Source organism: Ascidiella aspersa, chromosome 3 (assembly GCF_963924565.1).
Source record: "Ascidiella aspersa chromosome 3, kaAscAspe10.2, whole genome shotgun sequence".
In the NCBI taxonomy this organism is placed as follows: domain Eukaryota; kingdom Metazoa; phylum Chordata; class Ascidiacea; order Phlebobranchia; family Ascidiidae; genus Ascidiella; species Ascidiella aspersa.
The window spans coordinates 14,565,223-14,582,599 of NC_139449.1; the positions used below are offsets into that span (position 1 = coordinate 14,565,223).

Sequence of the window (17,377 nt, forward strand, 5' to 3'; positions counted from 1 at the left end):
TTTTTACACATACTGTGTTTATTGCTAAAATTAACTTGGAATTGTCAGCAATTAAAAACAGTCTTGCTATCTTCAGGATATCTAAAATGAAATTAGGTAGTTCAAAGGTTAATATCACTGGGATTTTGTTTTCATTTTAGGTCTTCATTAGTTTTTTTAGATTATCATACATTTTAGTTAGGTAGCATTAGGCTAAATTAAATCCATATGGATTTGTTTTCATTTAATTACTTTAACATGTTTCACATGAATTCTGTTGGCAACCAAATATTAAGAATTTCTAGGCTAAATAATTTGTTGTTGTATGGTTGTTTCTATTTTGTCCTTATTGCTTTGTAATTTCTCTTTAAATCATTTCTTTCATGTTTAGTGAACACAGATAAGATGTTCCTATTACTGAATACAGTGTGGACCGGGACCGTGACGGGATTTTGAACGACCCACCGAAAGTTTCCGGTCTTACATGATAATGTGGCCCGCAGCAACACTCTGTCGGAATCCCTACTACTTGCTTACTACAAATAATAGTGACTGTTAGTTATTCTTTGGCTCTTTGTTTTTTTGTTTAGAGTTAAAATTAGATTTAGAATTTACAATACATATTATGCCTTGGGGTTTTGCCAAGAAATGTAAAATTAACAAGGAGTGTCGCAAATTTATAGGATAGAATGCCTAAATAGGCTCATTTAACTCGATTCGGCAAAAAAGTGGTATGTTTGCTGTGCAATGAAACTGTTGCCAGGTTTAAAGATTACAACAAACTATTATTTATTCCTTGTATAGTTGGATAAATACACTATTAATGTATCGATTCAGGAATCCAGCCCACTGACACTGGAGAAGTTGCCCGCTCCTGCCATAACCAATAGTTAACAATTATGCTGTTCATAACCTTGCTGAATATTGGCATAAAGTTGACCTTAAGTAACCCTGTAGCGCATGAAGGTCAAAACAGGGAAGAAAATGTGTTGGGATTCTAGACCAGCGCCAAAAACAATTAGACCAAAAATTATCCGGCATTTTTACCATAAATTGACTGATGCCAAAGGGGGAGTTTGCTAGAAGGGGAAACCAAAAAATATCTCCCAGCATCTAAAGTAAATTAATCAGATGTGTTAAAAAACGGTTTTGTCCCTCTTAAGAAATTTGTACCCCCAAAAAATAACTCCCAGCACCAGCTGGATAATATTCATTTATTATTATTTACCCCCCACACCTAACCCTAGCAACCCACCCCCCAAAAAATATCTCGTAACACCTGCTGGAAAAATTATCTGTTAAAACATTTGCTTGACAACTCTCCAACCAAAACTGAAAAGTAACACTAGGAGCCACTCATAAATAAAATGATAAAATTGTGAGGCATCAATAGGTACTCGTGGGAAGGGTGGTTTGAAACCGCAATTGCGAAAGCACCGTGGAGGGGCGTGAGCGAATTTGGGCGAGCAAGTTGTTTTTGGCAAAAGTGCAATGTTCATCGGACACATACAATAGTTGAAACTTTTTTATATGAACTTGCCTCTTTATTTATTACCATAACATTTAATTCACTAAAATAGATTTCATGATAAATATATTTCATGATAAATAGACTTCATGTAGATAACGTACATACACTGTCTTATTACATAGAAGTTTAATTGTTATTTACTCTATTTTACATTCTCTCCATCCTCACAGCCCCCCTTATTGCAGGTGAAAGCCAAAATAATTGGATATGTTACATATTACCTGTTTCAAGTAATTCATCAGATAATGTCCTGTACCATCCACCATCAAACGGATGGAGTGGATGCTTCGGATAAAGCTATTGGCGGCGTTTTGGAACAGTAAATTGATGGTGTTTGGAAACCGTTAGCATTTTCAGTCGTTATTTGCGGCCACCAGAAACGAGGTACAGCATGTTCGACAGGGAACTATACTTGCCCTTAACCAGGCGGTCCAAAATTTTCGGTACTTTTTAGAAGGGCGTAGGTTTACCGCATTTACCGGCCACAAACCTTCAACCTTCGCGTTTGCAAAAGCATCTTATCCATGGTTTGCGCGGCAACAGCGACATATTTCTGAAATTTCTGAGTTTACTACGGATGTACAGCATATTTGTAAAAACAACTGTGCGTCCGATTCACTTTCTCGCTTGTCATCCATAAATCTTCGTCAAAATGATGTACTTAACATCGATTACGCATCTTTAGGTGCGGCACAACAATGTGCGGAAGTTGAAGCTTACACAACAGCTATCTATGGACTATATATCGAACAGATTCCGCTTGGCTCGTCAAGAGTTGTTTTATTATGTGATACGTCCACCGGATATCATCGTCCCATTATACTACAACCTTGTCAGCGCAAACTTTTTGACGTCAAACATGGCTTATCGCACTCGTCTATTCGGACCACTAGAAAAATCATATCCTCAAAATATGTTCGGCACGGCCTCCACAAAGAAGTCGGTTGGTGGGCTAAGCAATGCAGCTCCGCTGGTAAGGTACGCAGATCCAGGTAAGCCTTTCGATAATGTGAACATATATATTGTTGGTTCCCTGCCTTCATGTCAAGTTTACAGCTTTCTATTAACAATGGTGGATAGATTTAAACGTTCGCCGGAAGTTGTTCTGATGCCAGACGCAACGACCGTTACTTGTACACGTGTATTATTAGCAACTGGGTAAGCCGCTTCGGTGTCCCCGCGGACATTACATCAGATCGTGGCGCCACCAGTTCACTTCACAACTATAGTCAAGCGTAATTAACACGCTCGGTGTGAAAATTCATCGCACCACTTCTTATCATCCCTAGTCAAATGGACTCGTCGAGAGATTCCAACGCCATCTAAAGTCTGCGTTGATGGCTCGCCTTAAAGGACTCAACTGGGTTGATCAACTTCCATGGGTGCTACTGGGCATACGGACCGCTAGTACTCGTGAGGTAAAATCAGATGAAACTCGTTTTTGCATTGATTATAGGGGCCTAAATGAGGTGACAAAGAAAAACAGCTACAGTAGACCGAAGCCTCGATATTTTATTTAACTCCACCTATTTTAGTAGCCTACACTATTTAAAATCTGCGTATTGGCAAATTCCTATGGATAAGACTTCCCGCGAAAAGGACCGCTTTCGCGAGCCACATGGGTATGTTCGAGTTCAATGTGATGCCAATGGGTCTTTGCAATTCCGCTGCTGGTTTCCAGCGACTAATGCGTATTGTTTTGAATGGCATAGAACGGCGTCTTATTTTGCCATTGGATGTGTGTTAGCGCAATGGAAAGAGGGAAAAGAACATGTCATAGCCTATGGCAGCAGAACTAAATCAGGACGAAATTATTCCACCAGGCGCAAAAAATTATTAGCGGTCGTTTATGCCACCAAGTTATTTCGCTGCTATCTCCTAAGACAAGGTTTTACTTTGCGGACTGACCACGCTTCTCTCAATTGGCTATATCAGTCCGAGGACCTCTATGACCAGTATGCGCGATTGGTCCAGCAACTGTTTTAATCAAATACATCAGTGTCAAACATAAAAATGCAGATGGTCTTTGCGCACGTCAATGCAATTTCGTATGCTAGGCGGCCGTATATATTCCAGCAAAATTACCCTCAAAGAATGGACTTTATAAAGAATGGCTAATGCACTAAGCACTCATAATTACGTTTTAGGAATAGAATAAGGCTACCTCAAGACTCGATCGGAGTTTCTGTGCTGCCACCTAGTGGCAAGTATTTTATGATATAGGGTACGCTAAGAGTTCCGCTAGGCGTCGCACCATGCATATAAGGGTTTATTTTTGCTCTCGCTGTACAGAAGAGGGTTGGCTCTTTCTGACGGTGTGTTTATCATTAGGGTAGACCCAGCATAAGGGCAACTACACAAATCTAAATTCGGGCAAAAAGCCGAAATATTGTGGTAGGATTCTAGACTTGCGCACGTCAATGCAATTTCTTATGCTAGGCGGCCGTAGCTATTTCATCAAAATTACCCCCAAAGACTAGACTCTTTAAAGAAAGGCTAATGCACTAAGCACTTATAGTTACGTTTTAAGAATAGAATAAGGCTACCCCAAGACTCGACCAGAGTTTCTGTGCTGCCACCTAGTGGCAAGAGATTTATAATATAGGGTACGCTAAGAGTTCCGCTAGGCGTCGCACCATGCATATAGGGGTTTATTTTTGCTCTCGCTGTACAGAAGATGGTTGGCTCTTTCTGACGGTGTGTTTATCATTAGGGTAGACCCAGCACAAGGGCAGCTACACAATTCTAAATTCGGGCAAAAAGCCGAAATATTGTGGTAGGATTCTAGACTTGCGCACGTCAATGCAATTTCGTATGCTAGGCGGCCGTAGATATTTCATCAAAATTACACCCAAAGAATCGACTCTGTAAAGAAAGGCTAACGCACTAAGCACTTATAGTTACGTTTTAAGAATAGAATAAGGCTACCCCAAGACTCGACCAGAGTTTCTGTGCTGCCACCTAGTGGCAAGAGATTTATAATATAGGGTACCTAAGAGTTCCGCTAGGCGTCGCACCATGCATATAGGGGTTTATTTTTGCTCTCGCTGTGCAGAAGAGGGTTGGCTCTTTCTGACGATTTGTTTATCATTAGGGTAGACCCAGCACAAGGGCAACTACACAATTCTCAATTTTCGGGCAAAATAATGCAAACATATATGACCGTGAACCTTCAATAAAATACGCCAGGTGTCGCCACTTGCAAGATAAGAACCCCCTGTACAAAATTAGCCTAACCAGCTTTGTTGTTACCTTTGGATTTTACATTTAAAAAACTAAATTTTGCTACTGTACCTTCTAGTGCTAAAAAAAATAAATAAAAAGTGGTAGGATTCTAGACCAGCGCCCAAGAGTCTTTCATTGGCTGTTGCATTTTTTGTTTTTAATTTTAGTCCTAACCACACGCTTTGAATTTAGGCGGTACTGGGTTAGGTTAGTTTTGGACAAACTCTTATCTAGTGAAGTAGGTTTCATGAGAATTTTTTGTGGGGAAAATAAATATTATTGAGGAGGTAGTCGAACTGTTTGACTTTTTGGGTTCAAAATCTGGTTCGGTTTCGATTAATTTAAAAGTTCTGGTTCGACCATCAGTATTTCAAAACCGGTTAGTAAAGTTCCGGTTCGGATAAGTTCCGTTAAATCTTAAAATGTTGGTTAATATTGTAGAGAATAATCTTTGAATTGTAAGTCAATTTTATTAAGTTACATAACGTATTGAAAAAACATCATCTCATTACTGAGTTATCCAACAAATAAAAAATCATTGTTTTATTTAATCAATTATTTATCATTTTTGCATACAATTTCGAACCTGGCATAACTTAACCCAGTAAAATACATGTTGTAACGTCATGTTGGAGTGAACTGATTTTTTTGACAGGTTTGGATTTGGTTAAGGTTCGGGTACGTGTCCTTATAATCTTACAAAAAACGGTTCGGGTTCGGGTTCTGTTACGGTTCGAAAAAAATTGGCCCAAAACCGGTTCATAAAGTGCCGGTTCGGTTTCGCTTCGACTCCCTGTTATAAAAAAACATGCAAATTTCCTTTCAAAATCAAAGCAGGTAAATCGTGAACTCTCTGAGGTCTTTTGAATTTAAAGCTTGAACCTTTGAGTATTGCGTAGGAGAAATTGTTCGGTAGCTTAAACTTGGCTACAGGGCTGTAATGAAGTTAATGCAAAAATTAGCATGAATGGTATACATTTTATGCATAAATTTGTAAGGCTTTAATATTTAAAGTGATTCTTAAAGTTGTACAGTGGTATAAGGACTATAACAAAAACTGTGGAGCGACAAAAATGTTGTGTTCAGTGACTTTTTGCAGCTAAACACATTATTTCCATCAAAAAATCACTTTAATTTCTATATTTTTGGTTAATTATTTTCCCCCATGGGTTAATTATTTTGAGTTGAAGGTCAAAATTTTGCTGTGAAGCAACCTATAATTTGTCTTTATAATTGAAAACTATTTAACAATGTTTTCTTTAGTTTTTTAGACACCTCTAAACACAAAAACGGCCGAATTTTAATTTTGCCCCCCTAAAATACTCCCCTATTTTCAAAAGGTAAAATGTTTATTTTAACTTCAGCTTTAAATGGGTCTCTAACATTTGTGAAATTTTCAGATTTTTATGTCATTTCCTTCTAGTGTAAATATATCATTGAAATTTACTAAAGTGTTGTGCATTTTGACCCCCGGATAAACAGTTCAGGGCTAATGTTTAAAATTTTGTTACTTAGCATTGTATATGTCATGTATCCATCATCCATAAATATATCAGATTTTTTTTACATTTTTTCATCTCTGAAAAGAGCCAAAAACCAAAATTAACAAAAAATGACAGTTTTACCCCCCTAAAAACCACCCCTTAGAACCTAGGCAATTTTTTTTTATATTAGAAACAACTTTGGGAGGGTATTTAACAGTTGTGAAAATTTCATGTTCCAACTATGTTTTTTTCCTTGTCAAAAGTGAGCCATAAAAAATTGACTGAAAAAAAAAATAAACTAGACAGGGTGTGCGGTTTTTGTATATTTTTCCAGGGGGTATAGCGCGGTTCTACTAAATTATATCAGGGGGTATGGTGCGGTTCTACTATATTATACCAGGGGGGTACAGCGCAGTTCTACTATGCTTTACCAGGGTGTCATTCCTTAGTTATTCTATATTCTTTCAACGGGTCTTATTTGTCAGTGTCCATATACTCCCAATGTTGTGCTTCCAGTTTCGGTGATTTAGCAGGCAAAAGCGGATGTGGCCCGAAGTTGCGTGGTATAGGTTGGACATGGTGCACTTTTACAAGAATGATTGTCAGTGGTCTTAATATAAATTTGGCTGCGAAGCAAACCTATAACTTGTCTTTAAATTGAAAAATATTTCACAATTTTTTCTTGCACCCCTATACGCCTCTAATTGGGGACAAAAATCAATAGTGTGATGTGTTCGATTTAGTTCTTTACAGCTATCTACTCTAATCTAGCGGCAGAAAACCTTCAATACAGAATTTGTTCATATCGCTTGCCTAATTCTGGCCGCGAAGCGGCTGGCTCCCTGCTGTGCTTTTTTTGTCCAGCGCGTGCAACATCCATTGTGCAAAGTGTCTCGTCTTAGTGAATTAACTTATTGCTCTTACAAAACAACATATTTTACCGCCGCAAGTCTAAATAAAAAATCTGCCAGGCAGTGTACACCACTTTGTTTGCAATTTTTTTTCCATTAAAAAATCACTTCAATTTCTATATTTTTGGTTAATTATTTTCCCCCATGGGTTAATTATTTTGAGTTGAAGGTCAAAATTTTGCTGTGAAGCAACCTATAATTTGTCTTTATAATTGAAAACTATTTAACAATGTTTTCTTTAGTTTTTTAGACACCTCTAAACACAAAAACGGCCGAATTTTAATTTTGCCCCCCTAAAATACTCCCCTATTTTCAAAAGGTAAAATGTTTATTTTAACATCAGCTTTAAATGGGTCTCTAACATTTGTGAAATTTTCAGATTTTTATGTCATTTCCTTCTAATGTAAATATATCATTGAAATTTCCTAAAGTATACCAGGGGGGGTATAGCGCAGTTCCACTATACTTTACCAGGGTGTTATTCCTTGGTTATTCTATATTCTTTCAACGGGTCTTATTTGTCAGTATCCATATACTCCCAATGTTGTGCTTCCAGTTTCGGTGATTTAGCAGGCAAAAGCGGATGTGGCCCGAAGTTGCGTGGTATAGGTTGGACATGGTGCACTTTTACAAGAATGATTGTCAGTGGTCTTAATATAAATTTGGCTGCGAAGCAAACCTATAACTTGTCTTTAAATTGAAAAATATTTGACAATTTTTTCTTGCACCCCTATACGCCTCTAATTGGGGACAAAAATCAATAGTGTGATGTGTTCGATTTAGTTCTTTACAGCTATCTACTCTAATCTAGCGGCAGAAAACCTTCAATACAGAATTTGTTCATATCGCTTGCCTAATTCTGGCCGCGAAGCGGCTGGCTCCCTGCTGTGCTTTTTTTGTCCAGCGCGTGCAACATCCATTGTGCAAAGTGTCTCGTCTTAGTGAATTAACTTATTGCTCTTACAAAACAACATATTTTACCGCCGCAAGTCTAAATAAAAAATCTGCCAGGCAGTGTACACCACTTTGTTTGCAATTTTTTTTCCATTAAAAAATCACTTCAATTTCTATATTTTTGGTTAATTATTTTCCCCCATGGGTTAATTATTTTGAGTTGAAGGTCAAAATTTTGCTGTGAAGCAACCTATAATTTGTCTTTATAATTGAAAACTATTTAACAATGTTTTCTTTAGTTTTTTAGACACCTCTAAACACAAAAACGGCCGAATTTTAATTTTGCCCCCCTAAAATACTCCCCTATTTTCAAAAGGTAAAATGTTTATTTTAACATCAGCTTTAAATGGGTCTCTAACATTTGTGAAATTTTCAGATTTTTATGTCATTTCCTTCTAATGTAAATATATCATTGAAATTTCCTAAAGTGTTGTGCATTTTATCCCCCCGGATAAACAGTTCAGGTCTAATGTTTAAAATTTTGTTACTTAGCATTGTATATGTTATGTATCCATCATCCACAAACATATCAGATTTTTTTTACATTTTTTCACCTCTGAAAAGTGCCGAAAACCAAAATTAACAAAAAATGACAGTTTTACCCCCCTAAAAAACACCCCTTACAACCTAGGCAATTTTTTTTTTTATTAGAAACAACTTTGGGAGGTTATTTAACAGTTGTGAAAATTTCATGTTCCAACTATGTTTTTTTCCTTGTCAACAGTGAGCCATAAAAATTGACTGAAAAAAAAAAAAAAAAAAAAAACTAGACAGGGTGTGCGGTTTTTGTATATTTTGCTAAGGGGTTATAGCGCGGTTCTACTATATTATACCAGGGGGGTATAGCGCAGTTCCACTATACTTTACCAGGGTGTTATTCCTTAGTTATTCCATATTCTTTAAACGGGTCTTATTTGTCAGTGTCCATATACTCCCAATGTTGTGCTTCCAGTTTCGGTGCTTTAGCAGGCAAAAGCGGATGTGGCCCGAAGTTGCGTGCGAAGCAAACCTATAACTTGTCTTTATAATTAAAAAATATTTGACAATTTTTTCTTGCACCCCTGTACGCCTCTCATTGGGGACAAAAGTCAATAGTGTGACGTACTCGATTTAGTTCTTTACAGCTATATACTCTAACCTAGCGGCAGAAAACCTTCAATGCAGAATTTGTTCATATCGCTTGCTTTATTCTGGCCGCGAAGCGTCTGGCTGCCTACTGTGCTTTTTTTGTCCAGCGCGTGCAACATTCATTGTGCGAAGTGGCTTGTCTCAGTGAAACTAAGCGCGTGCGACTTGCCTTTTAAAAAAAGGCTTAGTAAATTAACTTATTGCTTTTACAAAACAACATATTTTACCGCCGCAGATTGAAATGAAAAATTGTGGAGGCAGTGTACACCACTCTCCAGTTTTTATTCTATGAATGAAATCACTTTAATTTCTATATTTTTGTTTAGTTATTTTCCCCCATAGGTTAATTATTTTAAATTGGAGTTCAAAATTGGCCTGAAGAGCAATCTATAATTTGTCTTTATAATTGAAAACTATTTAACAATGTTTTCTTTAGTTTTTTAGACACCTCTAAACACAAAAACGGCCGAATTTTAATTTTACCCCCCTAAATTACTCCCCTTTTTATCAAGAGGTAAAATGTTTATTTTAACATCAGCTTTAAATGGTTCTCTAACATTTGTGAAATTTTCAGATGTTTATGTCATTTCCTTCTAGTGTAAATATATCATTGAAATTTCCTAAAGTGTTGTGCATTTTGACCCCCCGGATGAAAAGTTCAGGGGTAAGGTTTAAAATTTTGTTACTTAGCATTGTATATGTCATGTATCCATCATACATAAATATATCAGATTTTGTTACATTTTTTTATCTCTGAAAAGTGCTTAAAACCAAAATTAACAAAAAATGACAGTTTTGCCCCCCTAAAAACCTCCACTTAGATCTTGTGCACAAAAATTTTATATTAGAAACAACTTTGGGAGGGTATTTACCAGTTGTGAAAATTTCATGTTCCAACTATGTTTTTTTCCTTGTCAAAAGTGAACAACAAAAAAATTGACTGAAAAAAAAAAAAAAATAATTCGGACAAAAACAACATGTGTCCAAAAAAAAATTTTTTTTTTCGGGCCACATAAAAATAATTCGGACAAAAACAACATGTGTCCAAAAAAAAATTTTTTTTTTCGGGCCACATAATAATTCGGACAAAAACAACATGTGTCCAAAAAAAAATTTTTTTTTTCGGGCCACATAACTAGACAGGGTGTGCGGTTTTTGTATATTTTGCTAGAGGGTTATAGCGCGGTTCTACTATATTATACCAGGGGGGGTATAGCGCAGTTCCACTATACTTTACCAGGGTGTTATTCCTTGGTTATTCTATATTCTTTCAACGGGTCTTATTTGTCAGTGTCCATATACTCCCAATGTTGTGCTTCCAGTTTCGGTGCTTTAGCAGGCAAAAGCGGATGTGGCCCGAAGTTGCGTGTTATAGGTTGGACATGGTGCACTTTTACAAGATTGATTGCCAGTGGTCTTAATATTTATTTGTCTGCGAAGCAAACCTATAACTTGTCTTTATAATTGAAAAATATTTGACAATTTTTTCTTGCACCCCTATACGCCTCTAATTGGGGACAAAAATCAATAGTGTGATGTGTTCGATTTAGTTCTTTACAGCTATCTACTCTAATCTAGCGGCAGAAAACCTTCAATACAGAATTTGTTCATATCGCTTGCCTTATTCTGGCCGCGAAGCGACTGGCTCCCTGCTGTGCTTTTTTTGTCCAGCGCGTGCAACATCCATTGTGCAAAGTGTCTCGTCTTAGTGAATTAACTTATTGCTTTTACAAAACAACATATTTTACCGGCTCAAGTTTAAATAAAAAATCTGCCAGGCAGTGTACACCACTTTGTTTGCAATTTTTTTTCCATCAAAAAATCACTTTAATTTCTATATTTTTGGTTAATTATTTTCCCCCATGGGTTAATTATTTTGAGTTGAAGGTCAAAATTTTGCTGTGAAGCAACCTATAATTTGTCTTTATAATTGAAAACTATTTAACAATGTTTTCTTTAGTTTTTTAGACACCTCTAAACACAAAAATGGCCGAATTTTAATTTTGCCCCCCTTAAATACTCCCCTATTTTCAAGAGGTAAAATGTTTATTTTAACATCAGCTTTAAATGGTTCTCTAACATTTGTGAAATTTTCAGATTTTTATGTCATTTCCTTCTAGTGTAAATATATCATTGAAATTTCCTAAAGTGTTGTGCATTTTGACCCCCCGGATAAACAGTTCAGGGCTAATGTTTAAAATTTTGTTACTTAGCATTGTATATGTCATGTATCCATCATCCATAAATATATCAGATTTTTTTTACATTTTTTCATCTCTGAAAAGTGCCGAAAACCAAAATTAACAAAAAATGACAGTTTTACCCCCCTAAAACCACCCCTTAGAACCTAGGCAATTTTTTTTTATATTAGAAACAACTTTGGGAGGGTATTTAACAGTTGTGAAAATTTCATGTTCCAACTATGTTTTTTTCCTTGTCAAAAGTGAGCCATAAAAAATTGACTGAAAAAAAAAAAAAAATAATTCGGACAAAAACAACATGTGTCCAAAAAAAATTTTTTTTTTCGGGCCACATAATAATTCGGACAAAAACAACATGTGTCCAAAAAAAAATTTTTTTTTTCGGGCCACATAACTAGACAGGGTGTGCGGTTTTTGTATATTTTGCTAGAGGGTTATAGCGCGGTTCTACTATATTATACCAGGGGGGGTATAGCGCAGTTCCACTATACTTTACCAGGGTGTTATTCCTTGGTTATTCTATATTCTTTCAACGGGTCTTATTTGTCAGTGTCCATATACTCCCAATGTTGTGCTTCCAGTTTCGGTGCTTTAGCAGGCAAAAGCGGATGTGGCCCGAAGTTGCGTGTTATAGGTTGGACATGGTGCACTTTTACAAGATTGATTGCCAGTGGTCTTAATATAAATTTGTCTGCGAAGCAAACCTATAACTTGTCTTTATAATTGAAAAATATTTGACAATTTTTTCTTGCACCCCTATACGCCTCTAATTGGGGACAAAAATCAATAGTGTGATGTGTTCGATTTAGTTCTTTACAGCTATCTACTCTAATCTAGCGGCAGAAAACCTTCAATACAGAATTTGTTCATATCGCTTGCCTTATTCTGGCCGCGAAGCGACTGGCTCCCTGCTGTGCTTTTTTTGTCCAGCGCGTGCAACATCCATTGTGCAAAGTGTCTCGTCTTAGTGAATTAACTTATTGCTCTTACAAAACAACATATTTTACCGCCGCAAGTCTAAATAAAAAATCTGCCAGGCAGTGTACACCACTTTGTTTGCAATTTTTTTTTCCATTAAAAAATCACTTCAATTTCTATATTTTTGGTTAATTATTTTCCCCCATGGGTTAATTATTTTGAGTTGAAGGTCAAAATTTTGCTGTGAAGCAACCTATAATTTGTCTTTATAATTGAAAACTATTTAACAATGTTTTCTTTAGTTTTTTAGACACCTCTAAACACAAAAACGGCCGAATTTTAATTTTGCCCCCCTAAAATACTCCCCTATTTTCAAAAGGTAAAATGTTTATTTTAACATCAGCTTTAAATGGGTCTCTAACATTTGTGAAATTTTCAGATTTTTATGTCATTTCCTTCTAATGTAAATATATCATTGAAATTTCCTAAAGTGTTGTGCATTTTATCCCCCCGGATAAACAGTTCAGGTCTAATGTTTAAAATTTTGTTACTTAGCATTGTATATGTTATGTATCCATCATCCATAAATATATCAGATTTTTTTTACATTTTTTCATCTCTGAAAAGTGCCGAAAACCAAAATTAACAAAAAATGACAGTTTTACCCCCCTAAAACCACCCCTTAGAACCTAGGCAATTTTTTTTTATATTAGAAACAACTTTGGGAGGGTATTTAACAGTTGTGAAAATTTCATGTTCCAACTATGTTTTTTTCCTTAAAAAAAAAAAAAAAAAAAAATAATAATAATTCGGACAAAAACAACATGTGCTAAAAAAAAAATTTTTTTTTTCGGGCCACATAATTTAGAAGCATAATGATTGGAGGTTGTAGTAGGACATACTTTAGAACAGTGGTTTTCAACCAGGGTTCCGCAATTTCTAAATTGTTTAGCTAATTGAGGTATGTTTATTACAGAGGTTCCTCGAGCCAGTGGAATTATTGCACTGGGGTTCCTCGAGCCAGTGAAATGTTTCCATAGGGTTCCACTCCAGCAAAAAGGTTGAAAAGCACTGCTTTAGAATATCAAAGCCCATACAGAAATAGTCATGTTAAAAATCAATAAAGGGCTATTCACAACATTCAAAATAATACCTACATCTGTATGGGCTTTGATATTTTTTTTACCATGTAAATAAAAAAATTAATTAGCTCACAACACAAAGTCAAATTGCAAAAATTAGAGCAGATTGCTTCATACAAAATAAACAAAAATATGAACATAAGAAGATGTTGCATAAAAATAAATACCAGCCTGTGGCGTTCAATAAAGCATCAAAATGAATGATCTCAGTGGCTCTTTAACCTTTTTTGTCGATAAAACTATTTCAAGTTGTTTCTCAAAAGTGAAAAAAATCTCAAAATACATTTATTGTACATGGGAGTATTCTAGTTTTTGGAGTGCTGCGTATGACCGCAAAACACAATACTGAATGTGGATGTGAATTGAAGATGTAGCTCATAGTTGTCTAAGTAAAATATAATTTTAGCTATTAAACCAATTCCATATATATACTTAGTTCTAATACTTTTTGTTTGTGGAAGCCATGATAGTTGTCTATATCAAACCTAAAATATTTAGCTTAATTAGTTGTTTTTTTATCCTGGATTCCAATTTTTATTGACTTGACCCATTGAGCTCATATTTCCTTCATTTGATATGAAGTGTGTTTTTGAGTATTTTCTGAATAGTTTGTTTGCTTGAAACTAATGATCAGTTGTAGTTAGTTCGTACAATTGTATTTTGTGGTCAACTGTTTTTTGTCACAATAGGTGGCAAATAACAGTATCACCATTCTTTATGTTGTAGTAGATTTACATGCAGTTCATTTGTAACATGTGAAGTGGACTGGAGTGACCATGTTGTTGCTTGAATATAGTTTTGTTGTAATTGGTTGTTAATTACTTCAAAAATCCTAGTTACAGATGTTACTTATATGCAAGTGCAGGCTTTCAGATTCTCTCTAAATTTATTGTCATGTTTAGGCAATAAACAAAACAATTAACTAGGAAAAAATGAACTAATAGTTGCGTTGATGGCACAAAATAACGCTTTTCTTACTTTGACGCTGTTACATCAATCAGCTGTTTTTGGCGAACTTGTGTGCGGTGAAAAGCGCAAAAAAAAATCTTTAATTAATTTGGGAGAAATTTTCAACTTCTATTGCTAGAAATAACGATATTGATGTATCACACAGTGCAACATGCCATAGTATGCATGGTGCTTTGTGCTGAATAAATTTGCTTTACACAGAGACACAAACATAACAAAACTAGGCCAAAGCTTCTGCATGGAGCAATCATTTTTTGAGTTAACATACCATAATTAAAAGAGCCAAAAATATAGTTTAGGTTTAGGCTATAGGTGGAGATGGATAGCCTGGTACATACTCAATATGCCCATGCGAGTAGCATCATGTCTATTTATATTGTGACGGCTTTTTAATTCAATATAGGAGTACTGTTCAAAACCAAGTAAAACTGCAAACACACAACAATTCTATGATTGAAATTGAGTATTTTAAAAAAAGTTTTATTTTTTTATTTCTTTAGATAAAAATTTTTGGTATCGATTCATTTGGTTTTTTGGCTGATTCCTCAAAAAGTTCGCCATAAATGTTCATGGGTCTTTAGTTGCTTGCGGTCAGAGGTTTAGTGATTTGTGGACTGTGTACAATTTGGGCTTCTTCAAGGCAATCAGAGAATTCTGAATTTAGTAATACACTTATATTATAAAGCTAGGTCAAAATGGGTGTCATTAACACATTTAAATGTATTGGATCTGGTATGTTATAAGATCTGCTGGCTTGTAATATATACAGTGATTGTGTGTGTTGTTTTATTTAAACTTTCAAGTTTGTATGAAAATAGAATGACTTTACTGGTGAACCTTCTTGGATGTATATTTATGGAATTTGTGACTGTTTTTTTGAATTTGTATTAACATAATGCTAGCTGTTTTTCAAAAGTGGGTAATTATGGTATATATATCCTATTTTAGTTATGCAGGTATTTCCTTTTTCAAGTTTTGCATTAGTGAAACTATTGAGGTATTGATTTTATTGTCTTCCGTGATTAAGTTGTAAATGCGTATGATAATACATTTGTTGATCCTGTTTTTTATTTGAGTTTTTTTGATATATGACATTCTGTTGTTCCTGGTTTGATGTGGTTTAAAGGTACAGTGAAATGAACAATTTTTGGAATTTGATCAAATCGTGTGGTTTTGTTAAGCATCATGCAAAGTAAAAGCCGGTGCTAATTGATTGTGAGATTTATCTGAGTCCATAAAGGCATAAGATGAGCAAATTTAAATGCACCTTGCCTAAGCGCACCGCACGCCATCCCAAGTTTATGTCTCTTTTAAAGTAGCCCAGTAAAAATAACAGTGAGTGTTTAAAATAAACAAGTTGTTTATAATCAGGATGTGAATGAAATATGACATACAATCATTCTTTTTCTGTTATTTTCAGTATATATTCACCTTGTAACTAAATATCTGAGTTTGCCTTATTTAAAATAGCAAAATTTCGATTTAAAATTTGTGTTAATATTCCACCCTTGAAGCACACCAATTAACAAATCATCGGTGGTACACCTAACCAAATGTTCTAAAAACAATAATTCATCGGATTCCTTTTACAGGACTTTTGTACATTTTTGGCTGTGTATACAGGGCAGTCGGAAGTAACTATTGAATTACGAAAAGTAGGGATCAATGATTTTGTTGCAACAATTAGTTTTGTTAAATAATATTTCATAGATAGGAGTTATTAATTTAGTTCAGAACGTTTTTATATTTATGATCTTTGTGTAGGACATCTTCATTTTTTAGAGAAATGTTTATTTATAAAAAATTATTCCTAATTTGAGCTGTACACAGGTTTTTTAAGATTCGGTGAAAAAAAAAAGTCCCACATAACACCTGATCCGTTAGAAATTAGTGCATTTCTAAGGAAAAAGGTCTACGACAATTAGTGCATCCAAAGGATCAAAAAGCCCGACTTTTACACTTTGAGGTCTCGGACAATGCACTAATTTGACTTATCAATGTGCTTCAAAAGATTAAGTTTAATAATACTAACCAGCACCCTAACCCAAATAATGTGCATTGAATTAATAATTACATAAACGCTTTAGGCTCCAAAACCTAAATTTGTGACGTTACAATCCTATGGTATCATAGACAAGAAACTATATTTTTATTACATTAACGCACATTATTTGGGTTAGGGTGGGTCAAGTTTTATTAATGCCATCTCACACTTTTTGTTATCTTTTGTGAATGTTCAACGAATATTTTCAATTTATCTACGCCGGGAGTTTACCTAAAGGTTCAAATTAGTGCATTGCCAGGACCTCAAGGTCTAAAAGTCTAGACTTTTCTGCCATTGGATGCCCTAATTGTCGTGGACTTTTTTGCTTAGAAATGCACTAATTTCTAACGGATCGGGTGCACATAACCTGCCTATGACAACCATTATTCCCTGATGTAGTTCAAAGAAGTAGGCTATATTTTTTGTTTAGTGAATTCCTAATTTTGTATCCTATTAGTATTTTATATTCAATAAAAGGAATGTGGTTTTATAAGATGTTTATTTTTTTATATCTTTACAGTTTCTACAAACTCTTCGTCACGTGCATGCTGAAATATTGATCACGTCATTGTGTTGCCCTTTATAAAGAGCACATGCTTAATATTACCACTGTGAACATTGATATGTAAATAAAACTGTAGCTTGATCTTATCATATTTTGTTTTGTAGTTTGCAAGTTTAATATGTTGTGGTGAAAGCAAGGAATACGCTGATATTGTTAGTTAAATTTAAAAAGACGTCTATGGTCGAAAAGACCTAGACGAGTAGTGGATGTGTTTAGGACGAATTAAAGATGGCCTAAAGACGTCTTAAAGCCCCCGAAAGAGATCATATCTGAAATCGTTTTTCAAACGATTTTTATGATCGTGTTTTACCGTTACGATTTCACAT

At 35.1% G+C, this 17,377-nt stretch overlaps 1 protein-coding gene across 1 annotated transcript; it reads left to right on the forward strand.

The window, feature by feature from the left end:
* Positions 1-412: 412 nt before the first annotated feature.
* On the forward strand, positions 413-17,103 carry LOC146160337 (uncharacterized). Its single transcript, XM_083385805.1, has 4 exons — positions 413-533; positions 2,196-2,488; positions 2,800-2,928; positions 17,007-17,103. Exons 1-4 carry the CDS (start codon positions 464-466, stop codon positions 17,070-17,072), a joined length of 558 nt encoding a protein of 185 aa, XP_083241931.1. The 5' UTR covers positions 413-463; the 3' UTR covers positions 17,073-17,103.
* Positions 17,104-17,377: the final 274 nt, after the last annotated feature.

What these genes read in the sequence shown, in the direction of transcription:
- LOC146160337 (XM_083385805.1), top strand. Translation starts at nt 464, where the DNA reads ATGATAATGTGGCCCGCAGCAACACTCTGTCGGAATCCCTACTACTTG. An exon ending in TACTACAAATAATAGTGACT is followed by an intron (nt 534 to 2,195) that starts GTTAGTTATTCT and finishes ACGCATCTTTAG; the next exon opens with GTGCGGCACAACAATGTGCG. An exon ending in AATGCAGCTCCGCTGGTAAG is followed by an intron (nt 2,489 to 2,799) that starts GTACGCAGATCC and finishes TATCATCCCTAG; the next exon opens with TCAAATGGACTCGTCGAGAG.